Below are 18,436 nucleotides of genomic sequence, written 5' to 3'. Positions count from 1 at the left end.
TCGTTTAAAGGACTGTATTGCAGCCAATGGAGACCACTTCGAATAAGCTTTTTATATTTTTAATTGTTTTATATTTATGTATTAAACTGACACACTGTAAAAGTAATAAATGTTATTTGCAGTTAACAATTTTCTTTTTTCTTTATTACAATATTTATGGCAAGACTAGGTAGATAGATATTTATTTAACGTTTTGCATTAATCGCCAAACATTTTTTTTCTGCTAACTAGATATCATTGCAGTCAGTATCGCGGAAAAGCTGCGAACGGTATACTGGTTTCCCCAGGCTTACCAACTACAGGAGCCTAGGGATCGGTAGGGAAAATGGGATAAGTGGGAGGGAAGGGATGGGGGAAGAATAGGAACCCTTAACATCTAATCCTCTCAGGACTACATACGTGTCATGCAATGCTTCTTAATTCTATACATATACTGTATTCCGGTCAATAACTGTGGCTGACTATCAGATGAGAAATTCAACCATCTCGTTATTCCTTTAAAAAAACAATAAGCAATTTGCCAGAGTTCCAATATTAAACGATGTAAATGCGTAACTGCAGGAAGTCGTTATTGCCACTTTCTCGGCGCAGGGGTCACGGAATCGAATCTCAAACATCGGGGTGAACGCGCCCGAACAATGCTACGGGCAGATTTGATTCAATTATATTTAGCGTTATGGTTTCTGTTAGATAAAGGCACGTTCACACTCTTTGTTTTGAAATAAAATGAATTTTTTTTTGAACCTGTAAAACAAAACATTAATTTGATTCCGTCAATATCAACTCTACTGCCAGTTCGAAAAACAGGTTACAGGCGATGGTAAGTATGTTAAGCAACCTGGCACCTGTTTCTGTCCCCAATATGCAACTAAGTACCTACTCATAATATGTGTTTCTCAACCTACTTATTCAGGACCTGTACCTATATTTATAGCTATGTACTACGTTCTGATATTACAAAAGACAATCAAAACTAAAAAAAGACAATAACAAATTCCATGCAATTCAAGTGTGACTGTTTTTTATGACCACTCTTAAGTCCTCTGGTATAAATTATGAGGGATTTTTACAGTGAGTTTTGTTTATTAGACAGCACCGAACTCCCTTTTTTCAATAAACGACGCCAATCGCTTCCTTCGATCTATTGTAAAAATGGACCAATCAGAACAAAAGTTTTTTGAGATGCTTACAAATGAGTTATTTGATTGATTTCATTCTCGGATGCGGATTGAAGATTGAGATTGGGATTTTTTATTGAAAACGGCCGTTAGTTGACAACAGGCGCTTAAATAGCATCTCAAATTTTGCTTAAAGAATAGTTCAATGTCTTAAATGTTTACAATTCTACTTAAAGGTGTATTAATAGGGCCCATAATGATAAAATAAGAAATGCGTAACGCCAGCATCATACCGTCACCACAGCCCATAAAGGCATAAATACACCGTCCGGAACTTGTAAATCAAAACTGAAAAAAAATACAATCAAGTGCAGTGGATCACTTATAATAAACGTATAAAAAAATACAGGCAATCCTGAGACCATTGGTGTTTGCCTAATAATATCGCACACAAGCCTCCAAAGTACCTTAAAAGTTACTATCAAAATACACAGTAAAGTAAAAGTAAAAATACCAACAACTAACGCCATAACCCCATGATAATAATATATTTTTTTATCTCAAATCAGATACTTATTAAACTTTCATTTCTATTTGATATCTCGTGTTATATTTTGCCGTCGGTTGTTTACGTAGGGCTGTATACTATAGAATTAAAGAAATGGTATGTCTTGTCACCCCTATTGTTTTGCTACATCTTTTTTCGGCAGCCACCTGATAGTCCAGTTAAGAAGCGGTCAGCGTTGCAAATAATTTGGCCGGTACCAGATTTTTTTGCGGGGAAAAGCGCGTTTTCTTTTCCGTCGCTAGAGATTGGTTACTTGAATTTTAATTGATTTATCAGAATAAGGAGAAGATTTGAAGTTTTTTAAACAACATTATAATCTTTTTTTTTGTTGAAGCATTGTAAACTAGCCAGTTATTTATCTATAGTATAAAAAAGGCAGTCGTGACAGCCCTATTCAGACTATGGAAACGAGAGGTACTTTCACATCAACCATGGACAAAGATGACCAGTGGGTGAATCCTACCATTTATAGGCAAATATATTTTGAATATTAATAAAAAATACAAAAATGCCACAATATAATCCTAATTTATACTTATTTTAGTGTACGGTCAGAGATAATTATAAATACTATAATATTATGGTTATTGCGAGGTTTCATTTTTATCTGCGTGCCACAAAAGAAGTGTAATGTTTTTGAATTATCCATTGGACTTACGTCAATATTTGGGCAAAAAATAACACATATACAAAAATATATATTTTACTCAAAATGATCATTTTGCTTTAACAGTAAAAGTGAAACAGCACGCTTGCGACTCGTCCTCTTCGTTCCACAGTTTCACCTTTAGCGGGAATTTACCCTGGAACAAAACAATTACAAGAAAGTTCTAATACAGAATATTGGAATATGAAGGGAAATTGCACCTGTTACATACCTATCGAATGTTACTTTATACCTCGTTGTGTTACATTTATGGTAGTAGAGTATGTCGGGTTACCTACTAAAACCCTGTGGTAGTCTTTATCGCCGCATTAGAGGCGGCTCTAGGGCACCATAAGGCATTCCCTCAGATCTTATTTACCCTGCTATTTACTAGACGTATAGTTTTTTACTTTGATTTTATTCTTAAGCAGCAGAATTAGATTTATATTTAACGTATTTAAGCATAAGGAGACTTAAACTATCTTGCATTCGTATATAGTGAATTGATTTGTCAACTCGTCTTTTATTTGTGAGCAATTATTCTTCTACGTTCATAACTATCAAATGGGATCAGGCGCATACACAATATGTTAATGATTTTACGAAGCCTTATTAACGAAACACTACATATTTTTCATAGTTAAACAGTATTGTTATTATTCAACAAACCATTTGGTAAATTCAATTTCCGAATAGCAAGAGACCACGGGCTTCAGTCAAGATGCCTTTCTACTATTGTTAACGTTAATACAAAACAAAACGCATGAGAATGACATATCCCACCAAAAGTTATGTTTGCTATTTACACTGCTTGTTCTTGTTCTGAGATTTACACAATAGAGTTACATTGATTGAAATGTCATTTAACCTCTCTGTCATTCAAGTTTTGATACAGATTCCTCTACTGTATTACATAAAGTATTCACATTGACTTACGTTAGCCCTTTTATCAACACTGAAGTTCATATCGAAGAGCTTCCTCTCTTCAGCCTGCATGGGGCAGAAGAGATAGTCGCACGCGTCTTTAGGCGGTCTGAACATCACGCTGTAGGAGTCATCCTGAGCCACGTCGCCGTACACCGCCAGCTTTAGCTTGCTAGCAGAAAATTCTAGAACAGACCAGAAAGTAAACTGATAATGATAGTTAAAAAACTCCTTTCTTTCGTCATAAGCTTGTTTTAGGCTTAGAAACATTCAGATTACTAGCGAATTAGGGTTAGTTCCATAATAATACTTATGTAAGAGATATTGTAATATGTCTTAGAAATTAAATTCATGTTCTCCCAGTCCACAAATGAGATACGTCATAAGGGATAATATAATGCTATGAAACCGCGGCAGCGTTTTAATCATGTTCTTAGAATTCCTAAAACCCGAGAATATGAATAAAACATTCATGAAAAAGCTGCTCCGGGACAAAATTCCCACTTTATATTTTCCCGAGATAAAACGGAGCCTATAGCGTTCAGGAGTAATGTAAATAGTAATAACCCTATTAGTGAAAACAAAAATCAAGATCGGTTTAAGTAGTAGTTTCTGAGATTAGCGCGTTCAAATTAACAAAGCAATAAAGAAACTCTTCCGCTTTATATATTAGTATAGATTCAGTAACAGCCTGGAATTTGGAATTGTATGCAGTAAATAGCAACAGAATAGCCTCCTATTACAATAGATTTAATATAACAGGCGAAATGCGTGCGTCATCCTGAGACATAGGATTTTAAGTCTCATAATACAGCAGCTACACTAGTTACAATGTACTTCACACCTGAACACAACAGTGCATGTCCCCTGTTTTTTGCATGCATGTCCCCGGTGGTACATACCCAGACGATCCCTTGCATACGAGAGACCTACCACCACTGTTGCAGTATCATGTGTACATACTTACTGGGCGTCATGTTGATGGTCATTCCGTAGGACTTGTCGGGCCTGATTAGGCAGAAGGAAGGTCCTTGGCGGCAGGGGTCCACGATTACGCTGTGCACCACGCACAGGGACGAATCCACTGCAAATGTTATAAATTCAATAGAAATTTAAATAATATTGATTTCGACAATATTTAATATTAATACACAGATACATATATGCCATTAGAAGCAATTTGGAAGCTCGATAATGTTCAATCAGGACGTTTGCATATACTACGCGTAAAAAACGCATAGGTACTAGCTGCATTTTTTGTTCAAACCTTATTTTTTGCATAACACGTCAATGTTAAGAATGTGTGCCTCTACCTATATTTGCGAGAACACTTTTCGATTAATTTGTAAGAGTATTGCATAGGCTTTGTATACTTTATAAATATCAGGGCAATATGTCTATTGATAGAATAGCATAATAACAAAATGTCTACAAAAGAAATGTAGTTGGTGATATGGTTTTCGGATTTGCTTTGAAGAACAAACTGTCCACGATTACTATTTATGATCGCGGGAATATTTATATTGATTTCTTGCAGTCCGCCCCGCGACCACGAAAGCTGCAGACTCCAAAACGTCAGTAGAAAATTAGAATATAAAAAGGTACGATAAAATTAGCAAAACAGTTATTTATTCAGTAATTAATATACCTAATTAAAATATATGTCTCTCAAATTACTTTCTTAATAGATAAGTAAACAACACATTATTGGGTTCGAACATTCATAAATAACGTTTATTTATAAAGTGAAATCGCTAATAATTCTCGAAGGACCTTAATCCCTGACCCCAATGTAATATGACCGTGTAGATTTCCTACTTACAAATCTAATAACATCAATGTCCTTGTATAGTTGCAAAGACTAATTTCGATAAACTGCGTACCAAACCATCAGCTATACAGAAGGTAGTCAAAAACTTACCATCCTTACAAATCTTCTTCCTCACATATTCTGAGTTTGCGACGGTCACGCTGAATGCAATAAATAATATAGCACGGGCCCACATCGTGATGTCGTCTCGTCGACTGAGTTAAACTGTACATAAGTGTTAGAGATGGTCGTACCGAATAGCTCTAGAATCGATTGTGGAAGATGAATGTTTGCTATTACGTTGTAATATTTGTATGTACGTTTTAGTAATTACATAGACTCTTCATTAAGATACCGCACAGTCGGTGTCATTTAAGTTAACGCACAGTATAGCTCTTTTGTATACGAGTACCACTGACTAGAGTTGCCAGTTGACTCCATTAGTCCAGTTTTGAAGCCGGATATAAATAGGCTGATCCCGGCGACACCTACGTGGGCCACTATGGTGGATTTTACACCTTGTGTATGGTGGTCGGTATCCAGGCGGACACAAACTTCCTACCACCGCCAGTCTTGTAGACCTTCGGTGTATAAGATTACTTAAATATTCCAGGGGTAACGGATCTTATCATCAAGCGAGCCACTTGTTTTATTCGATTATTAAAAAAACACAGACGGTTAAATTCAAAATCGATTGCAAAATGTTTGAATTTAGTATCGATATTCACGTTGCAATCGATCGTTTTAAATAATTATTATAATGAGTTTATTGAACGTGGGGGTCAATAAATCACTTGATAACCGCAGTGGATGTTGTTAATTATTATAATTGCCGTTGTTTTCGTACCGCTATCGAGAACCTAACGATTGAACAAAGAACGATTGAGACAAAATGTTTGTAAATGTAATTGACTATAACACGTTATCTTGCGTTATTGCACTGTGGTAGATATAGTAAGCATATAGAATTGCTAGCTTCGCGGCTTCGGCGGCTTGAAAGAGTTTTCTTGTATAAAAGTTCTGTTATATATTTTCTCGGGATAGAAAGTATCTCCATACTAAATTGAAAAACTTCGTCATTCATGATTATTCCATAACTTTAACCGATTACGCAGCGCACGCAAAGGAATCTCTCAAAAGAAATAAATTTTCTCCGATTTGGCAACATTTTTCATTGATATTTTGCTCCTAATGGTCATAGCGAGATGCCTATGCCCTTCCTCGATCAATTGGCTATCTGACACCAAAATATTTTTTTTAATTCAAACCAATAGTTCTTGAGATACGTAACTACGTTAGTAAGTAAGTACTTATTCATTGTTATTCATTGCTACAATTGTCTGATTTGATTATATCTCCGTATCCAAAAACGAATCAAAATATCACTTCTTTATGTCCACTTTTCCCTGGGTTCCGTCCCATGAAGTGATAGGGAGCTAGTTTATCGTTATGTCAAACACAAATTCCAGACTCCGGGCTAATACTAAGCACACAAATACCACTTTGAAAGAATCAGGATTCGAACCCAAGACCTTAGAGCGGTGGTCGTACCGCGCACGCAATATAACTACGCTACCGAGACATTCTCAATATCCGGAAATTTTAAAATTCATTCTTCCAATCCCTAAATAATAGGATTACAGGACCCTTTCAATTTTATCCGTGTTGCTTTACATCAAGCTCTTCCAGTTGTAAATGTCTCTATGATTAAAGTTTAAAAAAAAACTTTTCTTGCTCATTATTAGTCTCCCGCTTTGTAGGAGGGAAGTAGAAAATATACTTCAAACTCCTCTCTATCCTTCTATTTCATTACCGTTACAGGTTAAACCTACTACAGTTCCCAGTGACTCGCCGAGCTCTACCGGTCAGTGTCATAATGCGGGCCACCCGATCCGAGGTAACTGGGGTTGCAGTGATGGGGATGAGAGCAGATAGTCTCGTATAACACCGTCCAAGAGCAAGATCGGAAGAATAGAGAGGGCGTTGTGGACTTATAAAGTGTGAATAGAGATAAATATTTTGCCCCGCATGGAACGCATAAGCAAATCTGTTGTTACATGTTTCGTGGGATTACTGTGAGTCAGGTACATACTACGGTCGAGTCGGTCCATTCCTGCTACAGTCAAGACGGGCTACAACATGAGTGACGAATAATAGTGAAAGCAGTGATTGATAGAAGCCTAGTTGGTAGTGAAACGGCTATCTAGATGAATATTCGCAGGTTCAAAACCGATGGGCACGCACTTCTGCCTTTTCTAAACTTATGTCATGTGTTTTTTATTTGTGAATAATCGCTTGCTTCAACGGTGAAATGTCGTGAGAAAACCTGCATAACTTAGAAGCTCTCTGTATGAGGGTATATGAAGTCTGATAATCCGCACTAGGCTAGCGTGGTAGACTAAGGCCTGAACCTGTCAGTTGCAGAGGAGGCCGGTGTCCAGCAGCATTATGATAAATAATTAGTAATAGTCAAAGTTTGGCTAATAGGAAAAAATCTGGGTATGTAAATTATCCAAATAAATGCTGGCTGCCTGTGGTTCTTCTGAATCGAACTGGAGATTTGATATTTATTTTGAAGTATGATAAGTAATAGTATTAAGATTTTTTTATCTAGTCAATTTTGCTTCGAGAAATTATATACCATAGAAATGAACCATTCATGATAACCCACCGTGAAATTACAGCTTGTTGAGTTTTTTAATGATAAATAAGTTTTCCGGAGGCTCAAACTTCCCCACTCTCTTCTCACAATTTCTATTCCTTTTATTTAAAACCAGGTGATCATCTAAAATTCTCTTAGAACTGACTGGTTTGGAGTGGCACAGATCAATGAACACCACCTGGTCGTGTGCAGATTATTTGCAGAAAAACATTGGGGTTTTATCCAAAAAAGGATTTCTATGCAAAAATTGATGTAACAACAATAAAATCAGATGTATATTTTTATTACAAAAAAACAATAGTTATTTTTTATTTCCTAATCTTTATTGTTGTCTTGAAGCAGCACAGTTGCGACGTCTCCTCTGGGTTCCAGAGCTTCCATTTGAACGTGTAAGTACCCTGGAGACAAACCATACAAAGTTAGGTTACCTAATAGATGATCAATATTTTACTTGTACTGCATTGTTACCACCTGGTTCTGTATTCGCCACCATGTATATGAAAACTGATTAAATGGTGGTAAGCAATAACACAGCAGCAGAGCTTTTACCCGAGCAGTGGGACAACTATATAATAAAGGATTTTTATTATTGTACTATTAAGCAACACTTAGAAAAATACCGAGTGCCAAAAAGAAAAATATACTTATTGTTGACGCGATACTTAAGGGGGAATTTGATATTTCAATAATTTGCTTGTAAATTAATAATTGTGGTAAAAACCAACCTGCGGCAGCTTCTTTCCAATGTAAAGGGTGTAGTCGAGGACCTGTGATTTACCAGGCTCGGTAGGGCACTTGGTGTATTGGCAGGCGTCCACGTTCGTCATCTCATCGAATTCCACGTCAAACGGTCCGTAAAGCGTAGTCACCAATTTTGACGATGCAAAGTCTGAAAAAAAGTTTTTTTTATAGAATTGGTCTAACAAAAGCTGAACTGGAAGTCTTGGGTTTGAAGCAGGCAATCTTTGTGTTATTTGAACAAAAACAAAACCTCATTAAAGGAGTATGACCATTTGGTAATAGGCTTATTTAAAACATATTATAGGGATAGAAATAACCTTAGTGAATCGAGCCCTTTAGATGCGTCTATGTCTATTCACTCGGTTCATAGGCAAGAGCTTATTATTTTAAGCAGACAATAAATAGCTCTCAATAATATCTTCTACCTTCTTGGAAATATAATTTCATGGCGGATAATCAATTTTCTCTGATGTATTCTAACTTACTTGGTTCGAAATCGAAGGAGATGCTAGCATTAACTCCCTTCTTGAAGATGCATTTCTTGTTTGGATTGCACGGATTGATGCGAACTTCCTTCACAGAGCACACGGCTTCAGAAGCTGTAATATAAAGCATATTAGAAAAATGTTAGAATATTCATAACAAGCAGTTTAGGTACTGTGATATATGTGCCATCTGGCAACACAGTTTTCACGTTGTTAATAACGCATCGTTTCCCGCCCTCTCGCAATTAAACGTTAAGTCGGCATTATCGTGTTTTTCTTTGGGTCTCCAAGTAATGGCAGTAATCCTGGCCAGAATCCTCGATAAATACTTGTCAGGTACAAATATACGTTGGGTAGGGAAAATATAAATTAAATGTAATTTGTAATTTCTTAATTCCACCAAGCGATAACTATTATTATTATTATTTAAGAATTTCGTACCGGTTTAATTTACAAGAAATTTGAACAGATATGCAACACTACTTTAACTCTATTGTATAAAAAAGCCCGATTTATACCTGAGCAGTTAACGCTTCGACTACCTATCTAGTAGTATTTATACTATACATGTATAATCTACAATTATTAAAAGTGATCCTTTTGCTTGTTTGCCCTTTTTCTAAACCGCGCTAATTTGAACTGTAGCCTCTTATCTTTAAATCAGTTCGTAGACGACACTTGTTTCTATATTATGTAAATCCGATGCGTTGGGTTATCGTAGAGTTACAATCCAGTTCTTAGAAATGTTAGTTTATATTTTGACTTTCCTATGTTTATTTTGCTCGGCGTTATCAGACAGTTGCAGAGACGCAGTTGCTTTTATTTTCGGGAAATCAGTGGCTAGCGATTAACTGACATTATTTTATATTGTTTTGTTAGAGGGCACATAGTTATTAATGTTTTTAATCGCATTTTTCTCAAATTTGCCAACATAGAATTGAGATAGATATATTTTCGGGGATAGTGCAACTGTGCGTAAATGACAGAAAAAATGATCAATCTAAGGTTTCATATCAAGTGGCGTGTTTTCGACCCTTACATGGTATTGCACTATTACGTAGCATTGCACTATTTTGTTTTATTTGGGAACATACAGTGTCACCAAATGCAATTCATAAACCAATTACATGTTTCCACAGTTAAATTTAAAGTATGTTTAAAGAAAACCCAAACGATGTGGCCTTCCAACGCTATCTTTTTCTCAAAGAATATTGTATAATATCAAAGATCAAGAGTTAAACTTATTCCATTTACTTTCGATTAATTAAGACCATCTGAGTGCAAGTGTACTAGTTATCTCAACAAGAGTTAGTGGACTTGAAACGAACCCGAATAGAATGATAATAGAAGCGTGTACATTTTATCTTTTGTACCGGATGTACCCACTATCTTCGCATTGTTCCAAAAGGTCAAATGTGATGCTAACGCAACACGATAACTCTTTGCACGCTTTTTTTACTTTATTAAGGAATGTGATTCTTTTTATGTATTTCATTTTGGATGACGTGAACTTCTTAACGTTTTCACAGTATCATTTGTACCAACTTTTTTTTATTGCTTTTAATGACGCGACGAGCTTGCCGTTCGCCTGATGGTAAGCGACACGACCGCCCATAAACAGTAGAAACACCATCCAACACCTTGAATTACAAAGTATTGTTTGGTATTCCACTGCGCTCGCCACCCTGAGACATGAGATGTTAAGTTACACTATGTCCAGTAGTTACACTGACTCCAAGCCTCCAATGTCCTTTAAACCGGAACACAACAGTGACTACACACTGCTGCATGGCGGTAGAAATAGACATGGCGGTGGTACCTAGCCAAGCGGACTCTCAGATATGAGAGACCTACCACCAGTAAAACTAATTTTAGTAGAAAGTGTTATTTTATTATTTATTTACGTAGAATAGTTAAAATAAAAAACAGACTAGTTACGTAGTGTACCTATTATTTAGATTTTCCTATATTTAAGAATAATTTTAAAATTACGCTTTTATCGTATACTATAACAAAAGATTTCAAATTTGTACCACTTATATTTTTGATAGTCACGTGTTTAAAAAACTGCTTCTGAACTTTTCTTGATAAGCACCTACATTGAGATTTGCATTTGAATGTACGAGCCGATAACCTTTTAAATAAACAAAGTGCGTAAATTGATATAAAAATATACGTATAGATACGTTTGGAATTTTAATATTTTTTATCACTGTTTGGATTTTTATGGCCATAATTATTGGAATTAATTGTTTGTTACGAAGGTATGTGAAGTCTGCAAGTCGGAAATTCTAATATCCACACTAAATTTCAAAAGAAACGATAATTAAATAATTTATGAAATACCACAGATTAGAGACAAATTATAGAATATTTGGATATATAAATAAACAATTAAAACCTATTAACTTGTTCCAGACCCAGCGTCTACCGCAGAAAAGAGCTTAAGTACGTAGAATAAAACATTTGTTACGAACTTTTCACGTATAAATAAGCGAGAAATAATTTAAGGGTTTATGTGTTTACTTCTTAAAAACTTCTTAATAAACTTTCTAAATAATTATTTAAGTACAATATTTTATTATACATGCTTTAGTCCGCCGCTCCGTCTGCGTGAAAAGGTTTTCTGGGATAAATATATTCGTGGGGTAAAAAATAGCCTGTAGCACTTAGGAGTAACCTAGCTTCTTATAAAAAGAAGAATTTTTAAATTCCATTATTCCAGAGATTAGCGTCAACAAATCTACACACTTATAAACAAACAAATAAACTCACTAACGTTTTCCTCTTTATAGTTAGTACCTGATAAAACTTTAAGTATTTTTTTTGCGTAACGACAACACAGTGTATAATAAATATAAACTATAGTTTTTATCTTTAGTAACCTTTAACTCTGATAATTACATAAGAATGTTTTATTTATAATATTCCATCTATCGACGTAACGAAACATTAGGTTTTGGTGAAGTTGTTGAAAGCCTTTGTTAATTAATTACTGGGTTTGATTACTGGTTCCATGGTTAAGAGAAAGTGACCGTTTTGGTTTTGTTCGATCTCAGGTTGGAGTGAATTTTCATTTAATTAAATTTAACAAAAGAGTAAGCTTAACATATCAAAAACTACTGTCATAATAGGAATTGTCGAAGAGTCAGATGTTAATCTCAAATTCTTAGCTACTGGGTTCAGAGAGAAATAAGATTTCTAGAAGGGACACAGAACGATCCCTAGGTAAGTCAGGATGACCTGATCGAAGGAATCAAGTGTTTATCGACTTAAACATGTCATATGGTCTATCAGATGTAAAATTTGATGTATTTTTGTGTAAATGTTTTAATGACTTGCGCCTTTTTATTTAATTTTTTGTTTATTTTTTATTTTATATGTATCGGGAGAGGGTATTCAAATAGTTAAAATATTCATAGCAAATATAACGACGGTCCCTACGTAAAGTATCGAATCTGCAAAATTGCATTTAGCAGATGCAATACTTTACGTAGGAATTGTGGAATAAACATCGCTTCGATTCATGATTGCAACAAGCACTTCGATCCTTATTGTCTTAAATTAATTTAGTTCATTTTAATAAGGACCGTTTAAATATCGACAGTCCCTACGCAAAGTATTAAATCTTCGAAATGCAATTTTGCAGATTCGATACTATACGTGAGGAGCGTCGATAAGTTTCAGTAGTGGCGTAAGAATATTATTTACAAGTCGTAGATCGTTTTAATTTTAGCTATAATCTGCCCCTAATTCTACAAGTTAGATGTGAGTCATTTTTCATACTAAAATACCTATAATTTTTTTAATTAATTTATAACATACCATAAAAATATGTAAGCATATTTATTCAGCAATGTTTTTGTTTTTCTTTCATAAGTACCATGGTTGTAAGAATTATATAAAATGCAGAAGTAATTTACCTTCTTCGCAGTTGTAGAAGATGGCCTGCTCCTCGGCGAGAGTGCAGCCGAGGAGTGCAGCGAGGAGGAACCAGTGGAGAGCCGCCATCACGTCTGATCGGCAAGGAGTGGCGCGACCGATTGACTGCTAAATATTTGTAGATCATTACGAAGCGAGTTAAGGGGACGTGATTAGTGTTGTGTTATTTATTAATAAATTATTATTGTTTGTGCTATCACGTAGAATTTACTGCTGTATCTGATAGTATGGTTAAGCCTAAATGTAAAATCTAGTAACCGTCAGATTTGTTCTGCCTTACATTGGAATAAAACAATTTTTCGGATTTTATCGGTTTTTGTATTATAATTTTCTTCCGACGTTTCGAAGACTTGCAGCGTTTTTAAAAGAATGTACTACGTTGTATAATTGACGACACTACTAATATCTAAACCTACCCTGTGACCACGAAGGATGCAGTCTTTGAAACATCGGGAGATAATTATAATACGAAAATTTATTTCAGTGTCTAACATTCACGTAAACGTAAGAAAATATTCTGCCTTACAATTCTAGAGCAAAGAATTGTGCCATGTTTTCGTTTCGAGTAAATAATGCAGAGACAATGTATATTTCTCTACAGTCGTTAAAAAATGCTACATCTACGTCAAAAAAACGTGTTTATTGTTCTATGAAATATAACTTATACGAATACTATAATGCAATTATTCGTGTTAGGGGTACTAGATATAGACTGCATGGCCCCGGAATTTGCTATTATGCTGGTGTATTTTGTAGGTATGGTCACTAAATAGTGGGGTACAATATATATCGACCCTCACCCGTGTGTGTGGCGCCAATTTAACTTATAGCGTACCTACAATATTTTTAACGATTGTAAAGTAAGAAGCATTTCATAAGTAAATTATATTTCACTTGTTTTATCTAAATTGGGACCCACTACAATTTTTTACTGTTAAATTTCATTTTTACGGTTAAGTGGTTCAATGGATAGATACGTTTAAATTAAGAATTTAGATATTATTTAAACGTAAACAGAATTAAAAGTTGTTTATTTTGTACAAGGTACATAGGAATAACACTTTTAAGTAAATTGATAAAGTAAAAATTACATTTATCACATTATGTTTTGTATTCATCTTGAACTTTTGTAACATTCCCGTACGTTCCCTATCACACGAGACCTAAGAGCAGTCGAAAAGTCAGTGTGATACACCTCTACTTTCCCATAAAAGAGGATCAGGGTGCTACGTATGTAGATAAATGTATAAACTTTGTCCTATATAATTTTTCAAGCAAAACCAAAACCCAATTTTTAATAGTTTTCATGCCATATTGTTTTCGAGAAGATACTTAATTACTGGCACTTAACGCTCGTTATCTCCCAACTTGACACTCGACCTGGCCTTACTCATCACTTAATGAATTTCAAATAACCAAGCTATTTAGCCTCTCATCAAAACAACATCGATTTCTTTGGTTTTTATTTTAGCATAAGTCGGATCGCTATTCATGGCAGAATGTTGGAGAAGCTTCTACCCATAACTAAAGCCGGAAAAATGAAGTCGGCAAACGGAAACGTTCAAGTGAATCACTGTAGGTGAAAAGGTATTAATGCAATTATTTTTTTTAAATGTATATTTAGGGACCCACTTTTCGCCATGTTTGTCCTGTCCCATGATGTGATTTATGCAAAGCCTATCGCCATATCGGGTACAAATTTTAAATACCGAGCAGTAACACCTAATATGACCTCGCTCGACCCCGGATTTAAATCCCGGAGCTCGGAGCGGTGGTCGTACCACGTGTGCAATACAACTACGCTACCTAGGCACTTGATGTAAGATATCTCTATAATACTAGAAAGGGGATTCATAAAAATTATTAAAATAAAAAAAAAATACCATAAAAAGGTTTATTAAAAATATGTACAAAAATATGCCTCTTAAACTTAAGTACACCATATACATAAGACAATGGTAATTAAGTACGTTGTAATGTCGTTGTTCTGATCACTTATTTACATACAAATATATACAAACTTAAGTATAGAAGTATATACTTATATTTTACACATGCCGATCATTTTCTTTGGCATACCCATTGGAGAACTGATTATTTTTTGTTTATCGCATGAAGCAATGAAGTAAGTTTTTTATGATTAATACTTTGAATGTATGAATATGTATAATAAATTATTATTTTTCAACTGAAAGTAATATAAACTACTAAATCAAACGTCATACAATTCTCCTAGTCACATCACGATAGGTACAAATGTTGTGGGTATCGACTAAGAGAGATCGATACAATTATTTCTGACCAAAGTTGAATATATTTTGTCAAACATCGCACCGTTCTTCGTGTAATTACCGAAAATCGATGATGCATTCCATAGTTTGTCACTTTTCAAATGTGGATTATAAAGTCAATTTAACGGTTTTTTGCATTTGCGTCATTGTAATTCTAAAGATACGATATGATAAACAAACTGGCTAAGTGTATCGCTCATTATTAAATCGTTACATTAATAATAGCTGGCTACGATACTAAAAATTTTTACGACAAAATAATACAAGTTGAACTGTAGTTTTGGCTTTATCGTATCGTGTTCGTTAGTTTTATTTGGAACTAGCGACCCGCCCCGGCTTTGCACGGGTGCAATGCTGACTATTTAATGGATGTTATTATACATATAAACCTTCCTCTTGAATCACTATCTATTAAAAAAAACCGCATCAAAATCCGTTGCGTAGTTTTAAAGATTTAAGCATACATAGGGACAGAGAAAGCGACTTTGTTTTATACTATGTAGTGATATTCATATTGGTATGTTGTAAGTTCATTCGATGAATATTTCGTTGAGTATTTATATTTATGAATATTTGATGATAAAGTTACATAATGTCCATTTGTTTTTATAGGTATTGTTATTGAAAACATTTTTTTATTATCATTATAATATGAGTGTTAAGCGCTCAAATAACATATAATATGTGATATAACAATATATTTAGGAGTCCTCTAAAGATAGAGAGCGTTAGGGTGAACAAACGAAATAATTGAATGATATTGAACGATTGGAATGAATGAATGGGCATAACTCAATTATAATCTAACCTATGTAAAGAATAATTTGCCTAAAAACTTAAAATATACGCGATACAAATCAGTCATTGTAAATTACCCGTAAAATATATTTAGAGTATTTATAATGTGTATCTTTAAGTACTTAAAATAAACTAATTTTTACATGAGTCGAGATTCGTTGTTCAAGTTTAATTACTAAGTCTTGAGTTAAAAACTTTATTTTCTTTTTTAATTGGAGTATTATATTTGTCATGAGAAATCGTTTGGTCGATTTTATTCAAATAAGTCATTTTTGTGTTTCTCTTTTAGAGATTTTCTCTTTCATTCTTGCATCGTATATTTAACAAAGAATATTGCCTCCGCCTCGGACATATCATAAATGTGATATCCGGGTGGCTACATTACAATAATAAACCTTACTACTTGTTCTTAGAGTCCATTTTCAGGCAAGACCTCGTCATTTAGACAAACGCAGTGTATTAACCCAAAAGTCCGGTTACATGTCACTGACCCTGATTCTGTAATGCCAATACTACCAGATAACAAGTGTAGTCCAAAAAACCGACCAAAGAAAGACGACCTTTAACCGTTGTCAAAATTATGCCGGCCATCTTCATCGTCTTTAAAGCCTTTTCTTAATTAAATCTGGGTATATCCTCATCAAAGTATAAATGTAATTAAACAATAGCCAAAGTAGTGGTGGTGCTGTGGGGATCGTCTCTGGACATGTGGTGCTGCAGCTCCTGGTGGATGCCGGCCTCCTTCAGTATCCTCATCCTGGGGCCCAGAGGCACACCCAGGGCTCTTAGCTTGTCTTCGCCTACGTAAGGCAGCTCCGCCGCTCCTACCTTCTCTTTTTCTAGCAATGCTGCGTATTTCTGAAAAAAAAAACAATTCGATTTATTCTGATTGTATTATTTTAAAATATCTTGGGTTTTGATTATCCGCTTTGATATCTTTCGTACGAACAATAGCTTGAAGGATTAGGATATATTATTTAACACAGATTCGGACAGCTGTCGTGATTCTACATCATCACCAGGCACAGCATGTCCACACTGAACAGGCCTCTCCTAAGATGTTTCAGATTCAGGCACCTATTAGAAATGGTTTGCGTTTCCTACATTTACTCTTAATTATTCCGATCTCTATTTTCAAATGTCACTGTTGGAATTATCAGGGACTTTTTGCTCTTTAATCGAGCATCCAGAGGTCGAAACCCGAAGAGATCGGACCAGATCACTGAACAGCTGGAGATCGTCATTAGCATCGCCTTTCATCCGGTGACGGATTGTATCAATTGCAGAAGGAGTCACCATCCTCAGTAATGGGGGATTAGGAAAAGAGAGAGTCGAGCACCAAATACCCTGTAGCCAATAAATATATCAAAGAAGACGATACCTCATATCCGAGTTTCTTAAGGAACAGCCTCATGAGTGGCGGCTCGTCTCCGAAGAACTTAGTGAGTCGCTTCACGCGGTCCGGGTTGCTGAACGAGTACGGGTCCAGGTGGCGATGGTGTCCCGACCGGATGTACTGCTGCGATCTGGAAATAAGGAATAAAACGTGAATTTTATGTTTTTGTATTTCGGATCTAAAATAAAAAAAAAATGCTGTAGAGGCGTCGTATTTATTTTTTTTCGTTATAAAGTTAACATTGTTAAACAAGAAATTAATTTCATATTTTTTACAAGATGTTGCAGTATATTTATTTTTGTGGCGCTATAATTATCATTACTAATATATAATCTGGTAAATTACTAAATTACCAACATTAAACATAATTAGCCTGTTTAAGTGTTCAAAGGTATACATAATAAATATATCATATAATGATCATCTAGCACCATTTCGAGATCTTGTTAGCTATTTTTTTTGCCCTGTGGCATGATTCAGCGACTGATCCCTCAATATAGTGGAAGTGTTAATTTGAAACATAACACTAACTTGAGGAATCTATAGTACGTGTAATGGAATACTGACTTGTACATATGTCTGAGCGCGGCGATCTCGTTCCGGATCTGGTCCATCTCCTGCATGACGAGGTGTTGGGTCCTCATCTCGCTGGACAGATGCGCCACGGAGCGCGCCAGCGTCACCACGTGAGACTCCAGGCGCTGGAAACGCTTGTTGATACCCTGGGGAACAACATGCAGATGGTAAAACATATGTTTTGCATCATTATCTCATATTTGAGAATTCGCTTGTATAGGTACCAGTGCAATATCTGTTTCTGCCGCCAAGCAGCAGTGTGAACTTAGTTATTGTTGTGTTCGGGTTTGAACAGCATTGTAGCAAGTGTAATTACTGGACATAATAAGACCTAACATCTCATGTCTCAGGATTGCGAGCTCAGTAGAATACCAAACAATACTTTGTAATTCAAAGTGTTGGATGGTGTTTCTATTGTTTATGGGCGGTCGTATCGCTTACCATTAGGCGAACAGCAAGCTTGTCTCGTCATTCAAAGT

At 35.3% G+C, this 18,436-nt stretch overlaps 3 protein-coding genes across 4 annotated transcripts in view; all 3 read right to left on the bottom strand.

The window, feature by feature from the left end:
* Positions 1-2,371: 2,371 nt before the first annotated feature.
* On the bottom strand, positions 2,372-5,346 carry LOC115447428 (MD-2-related lipid-recognition protein-like). Its single transcript, XM_030174464.2, has 4 exons — positions 5,178-5,346; positions 4,224-4,340; positions 3,269-3,441; positions 2,372-2,489 (listed from the first exon to the last, which is right to left on the bottom strand). Exons 1-4 carry the CDS (start codon positions 5,260-5,262, stop codon positions 2,403-2,405), a joined length of 462 nt encoding a protein of 153 aa, XP_030030324.1. The 5' UTR covers positions 5,263-5,346; the 3' UTR covers positions 2,372-2,402.
* Positions 5,347-7,990: 2,644 nt separating this feature from the next.
* On the bottom strand, positions 7,991-13,089 carry LOC115447422 (MD-2-related lipid-recognition protein-like). The gene is made up of 4 exons (XM_030174457.2): positions 12,878-13,089; positions 8,955-9,068; positions 8,454-8,617; positions 7,991-8,126 (listed from the first exon to the last, which is right to left on the bottom strand). Exons 1-4 carry the CDS (start codon positions 12,963-12,965, stop codon positions 8,037-8,039), a joined length of 456 nt encoding a protein of 151 aa, XP_030030317.1. The 5' UTR covers positions 12,966-13,089; the 3' UTR covers positions 7,991-8,036.
* Positions 13,090-14,776: 1,687 nt separating this feature from the next.
* Positions 14,777-18,436, bottom strand: part of LOC115447416 — an 83,891-nt gene continuing 80,231 nt past the window's right edge. For both annotated transcript variants that reach the window (XM_037437521.1, XM_030174447.2), the window contains 3 exons: positions 17,949-18,103; positions 17,367-17,511; positions 14,777-16,843 (listed from right to left, as the gene is read on the bottom strand). In XM_037437521.1, coding sequence (XP_037293418.1) covers positions 16,643-16,843; positions 17,367-17,511; positions 17,949-18,103 — 501 coding nt within the window. In that variant the 3' untranslated portion in view covers positions 14,777-16,642. The remainder of the gene's footprint in view (positions 16,844-17,366; positions 17,512-17,948; positions 18,104-18,436) is intronic.

This window comes from Manduca sexta, chromosome 11 (genome assembly GCF_014839805.1).
Source record: "Manduca sexta isolate Smith_Timp_Sample1 chromosome 11, JHU_Msex_v1.0, whole genome shotgun sequence".
NCBI lineage: Eukaryota > Metazoa > Arthropoda > Insecta > Lepidoptera > Sphingidae > Manduca > Manduca sexta.
Note: the sequence above shows the minus strand (reverse complement) of the source record. Positions and strands in the feature narration are given on the sequence as shown.

What these genes read in the sequence shown, in the direction of transcription:
- LOC115447428 (XM_030174464.2), bottom strand. Translation starts at nt 5,262, where the DNA reads ATGTGGGCCCGTGCTATATTATTTATTGCATTCAGCGTGACCGTCGCA. An exon ending in GAAGAAGATTTGTAAGGATG is followed by an intron (nt 4,341 to 5,177) that starts GTAAGTTTTTGA and finishes TAACATTTGCAG; the next exon opens with TGGATTCGTCCCTGTGCGTG. An exon ending in GTGTTGATAAAAGGGCTAAC is followed by an intron (nt 2,490 to 3,268) that starts GTAAGTCAATGT and finishes GTTTTGTTCCAG; the next exon opens with GGTAAATTCCCGCTAAAGGT.
- LOC115447422 (XM_030174457.2), bottom strand. Translation starts at nt 12,965, where the DNA reads ATGGCGGCTCTCCACTGGTTCCTCCTCGCTGCACTCCTCGGCTGCACT. An exon ending in CTTCTACAACTGCGAAGAAG is followed by an intron (nt 9,069 to 12,877) that starts GTAAATTACTTC and finishes TTTATATTACAG; the next exon opens with CTTCTGAAGCCGTGTGCTCT. An exon ending in TTGGAAAGAAGCTGCCGCAG is followed by an intron (nt 8,127 to 8,453) that starts GTTGGTTTTTAC and finishes GTTTGTCTCCAG; the next exon opens with GGTACTTACACGTTCAAATG.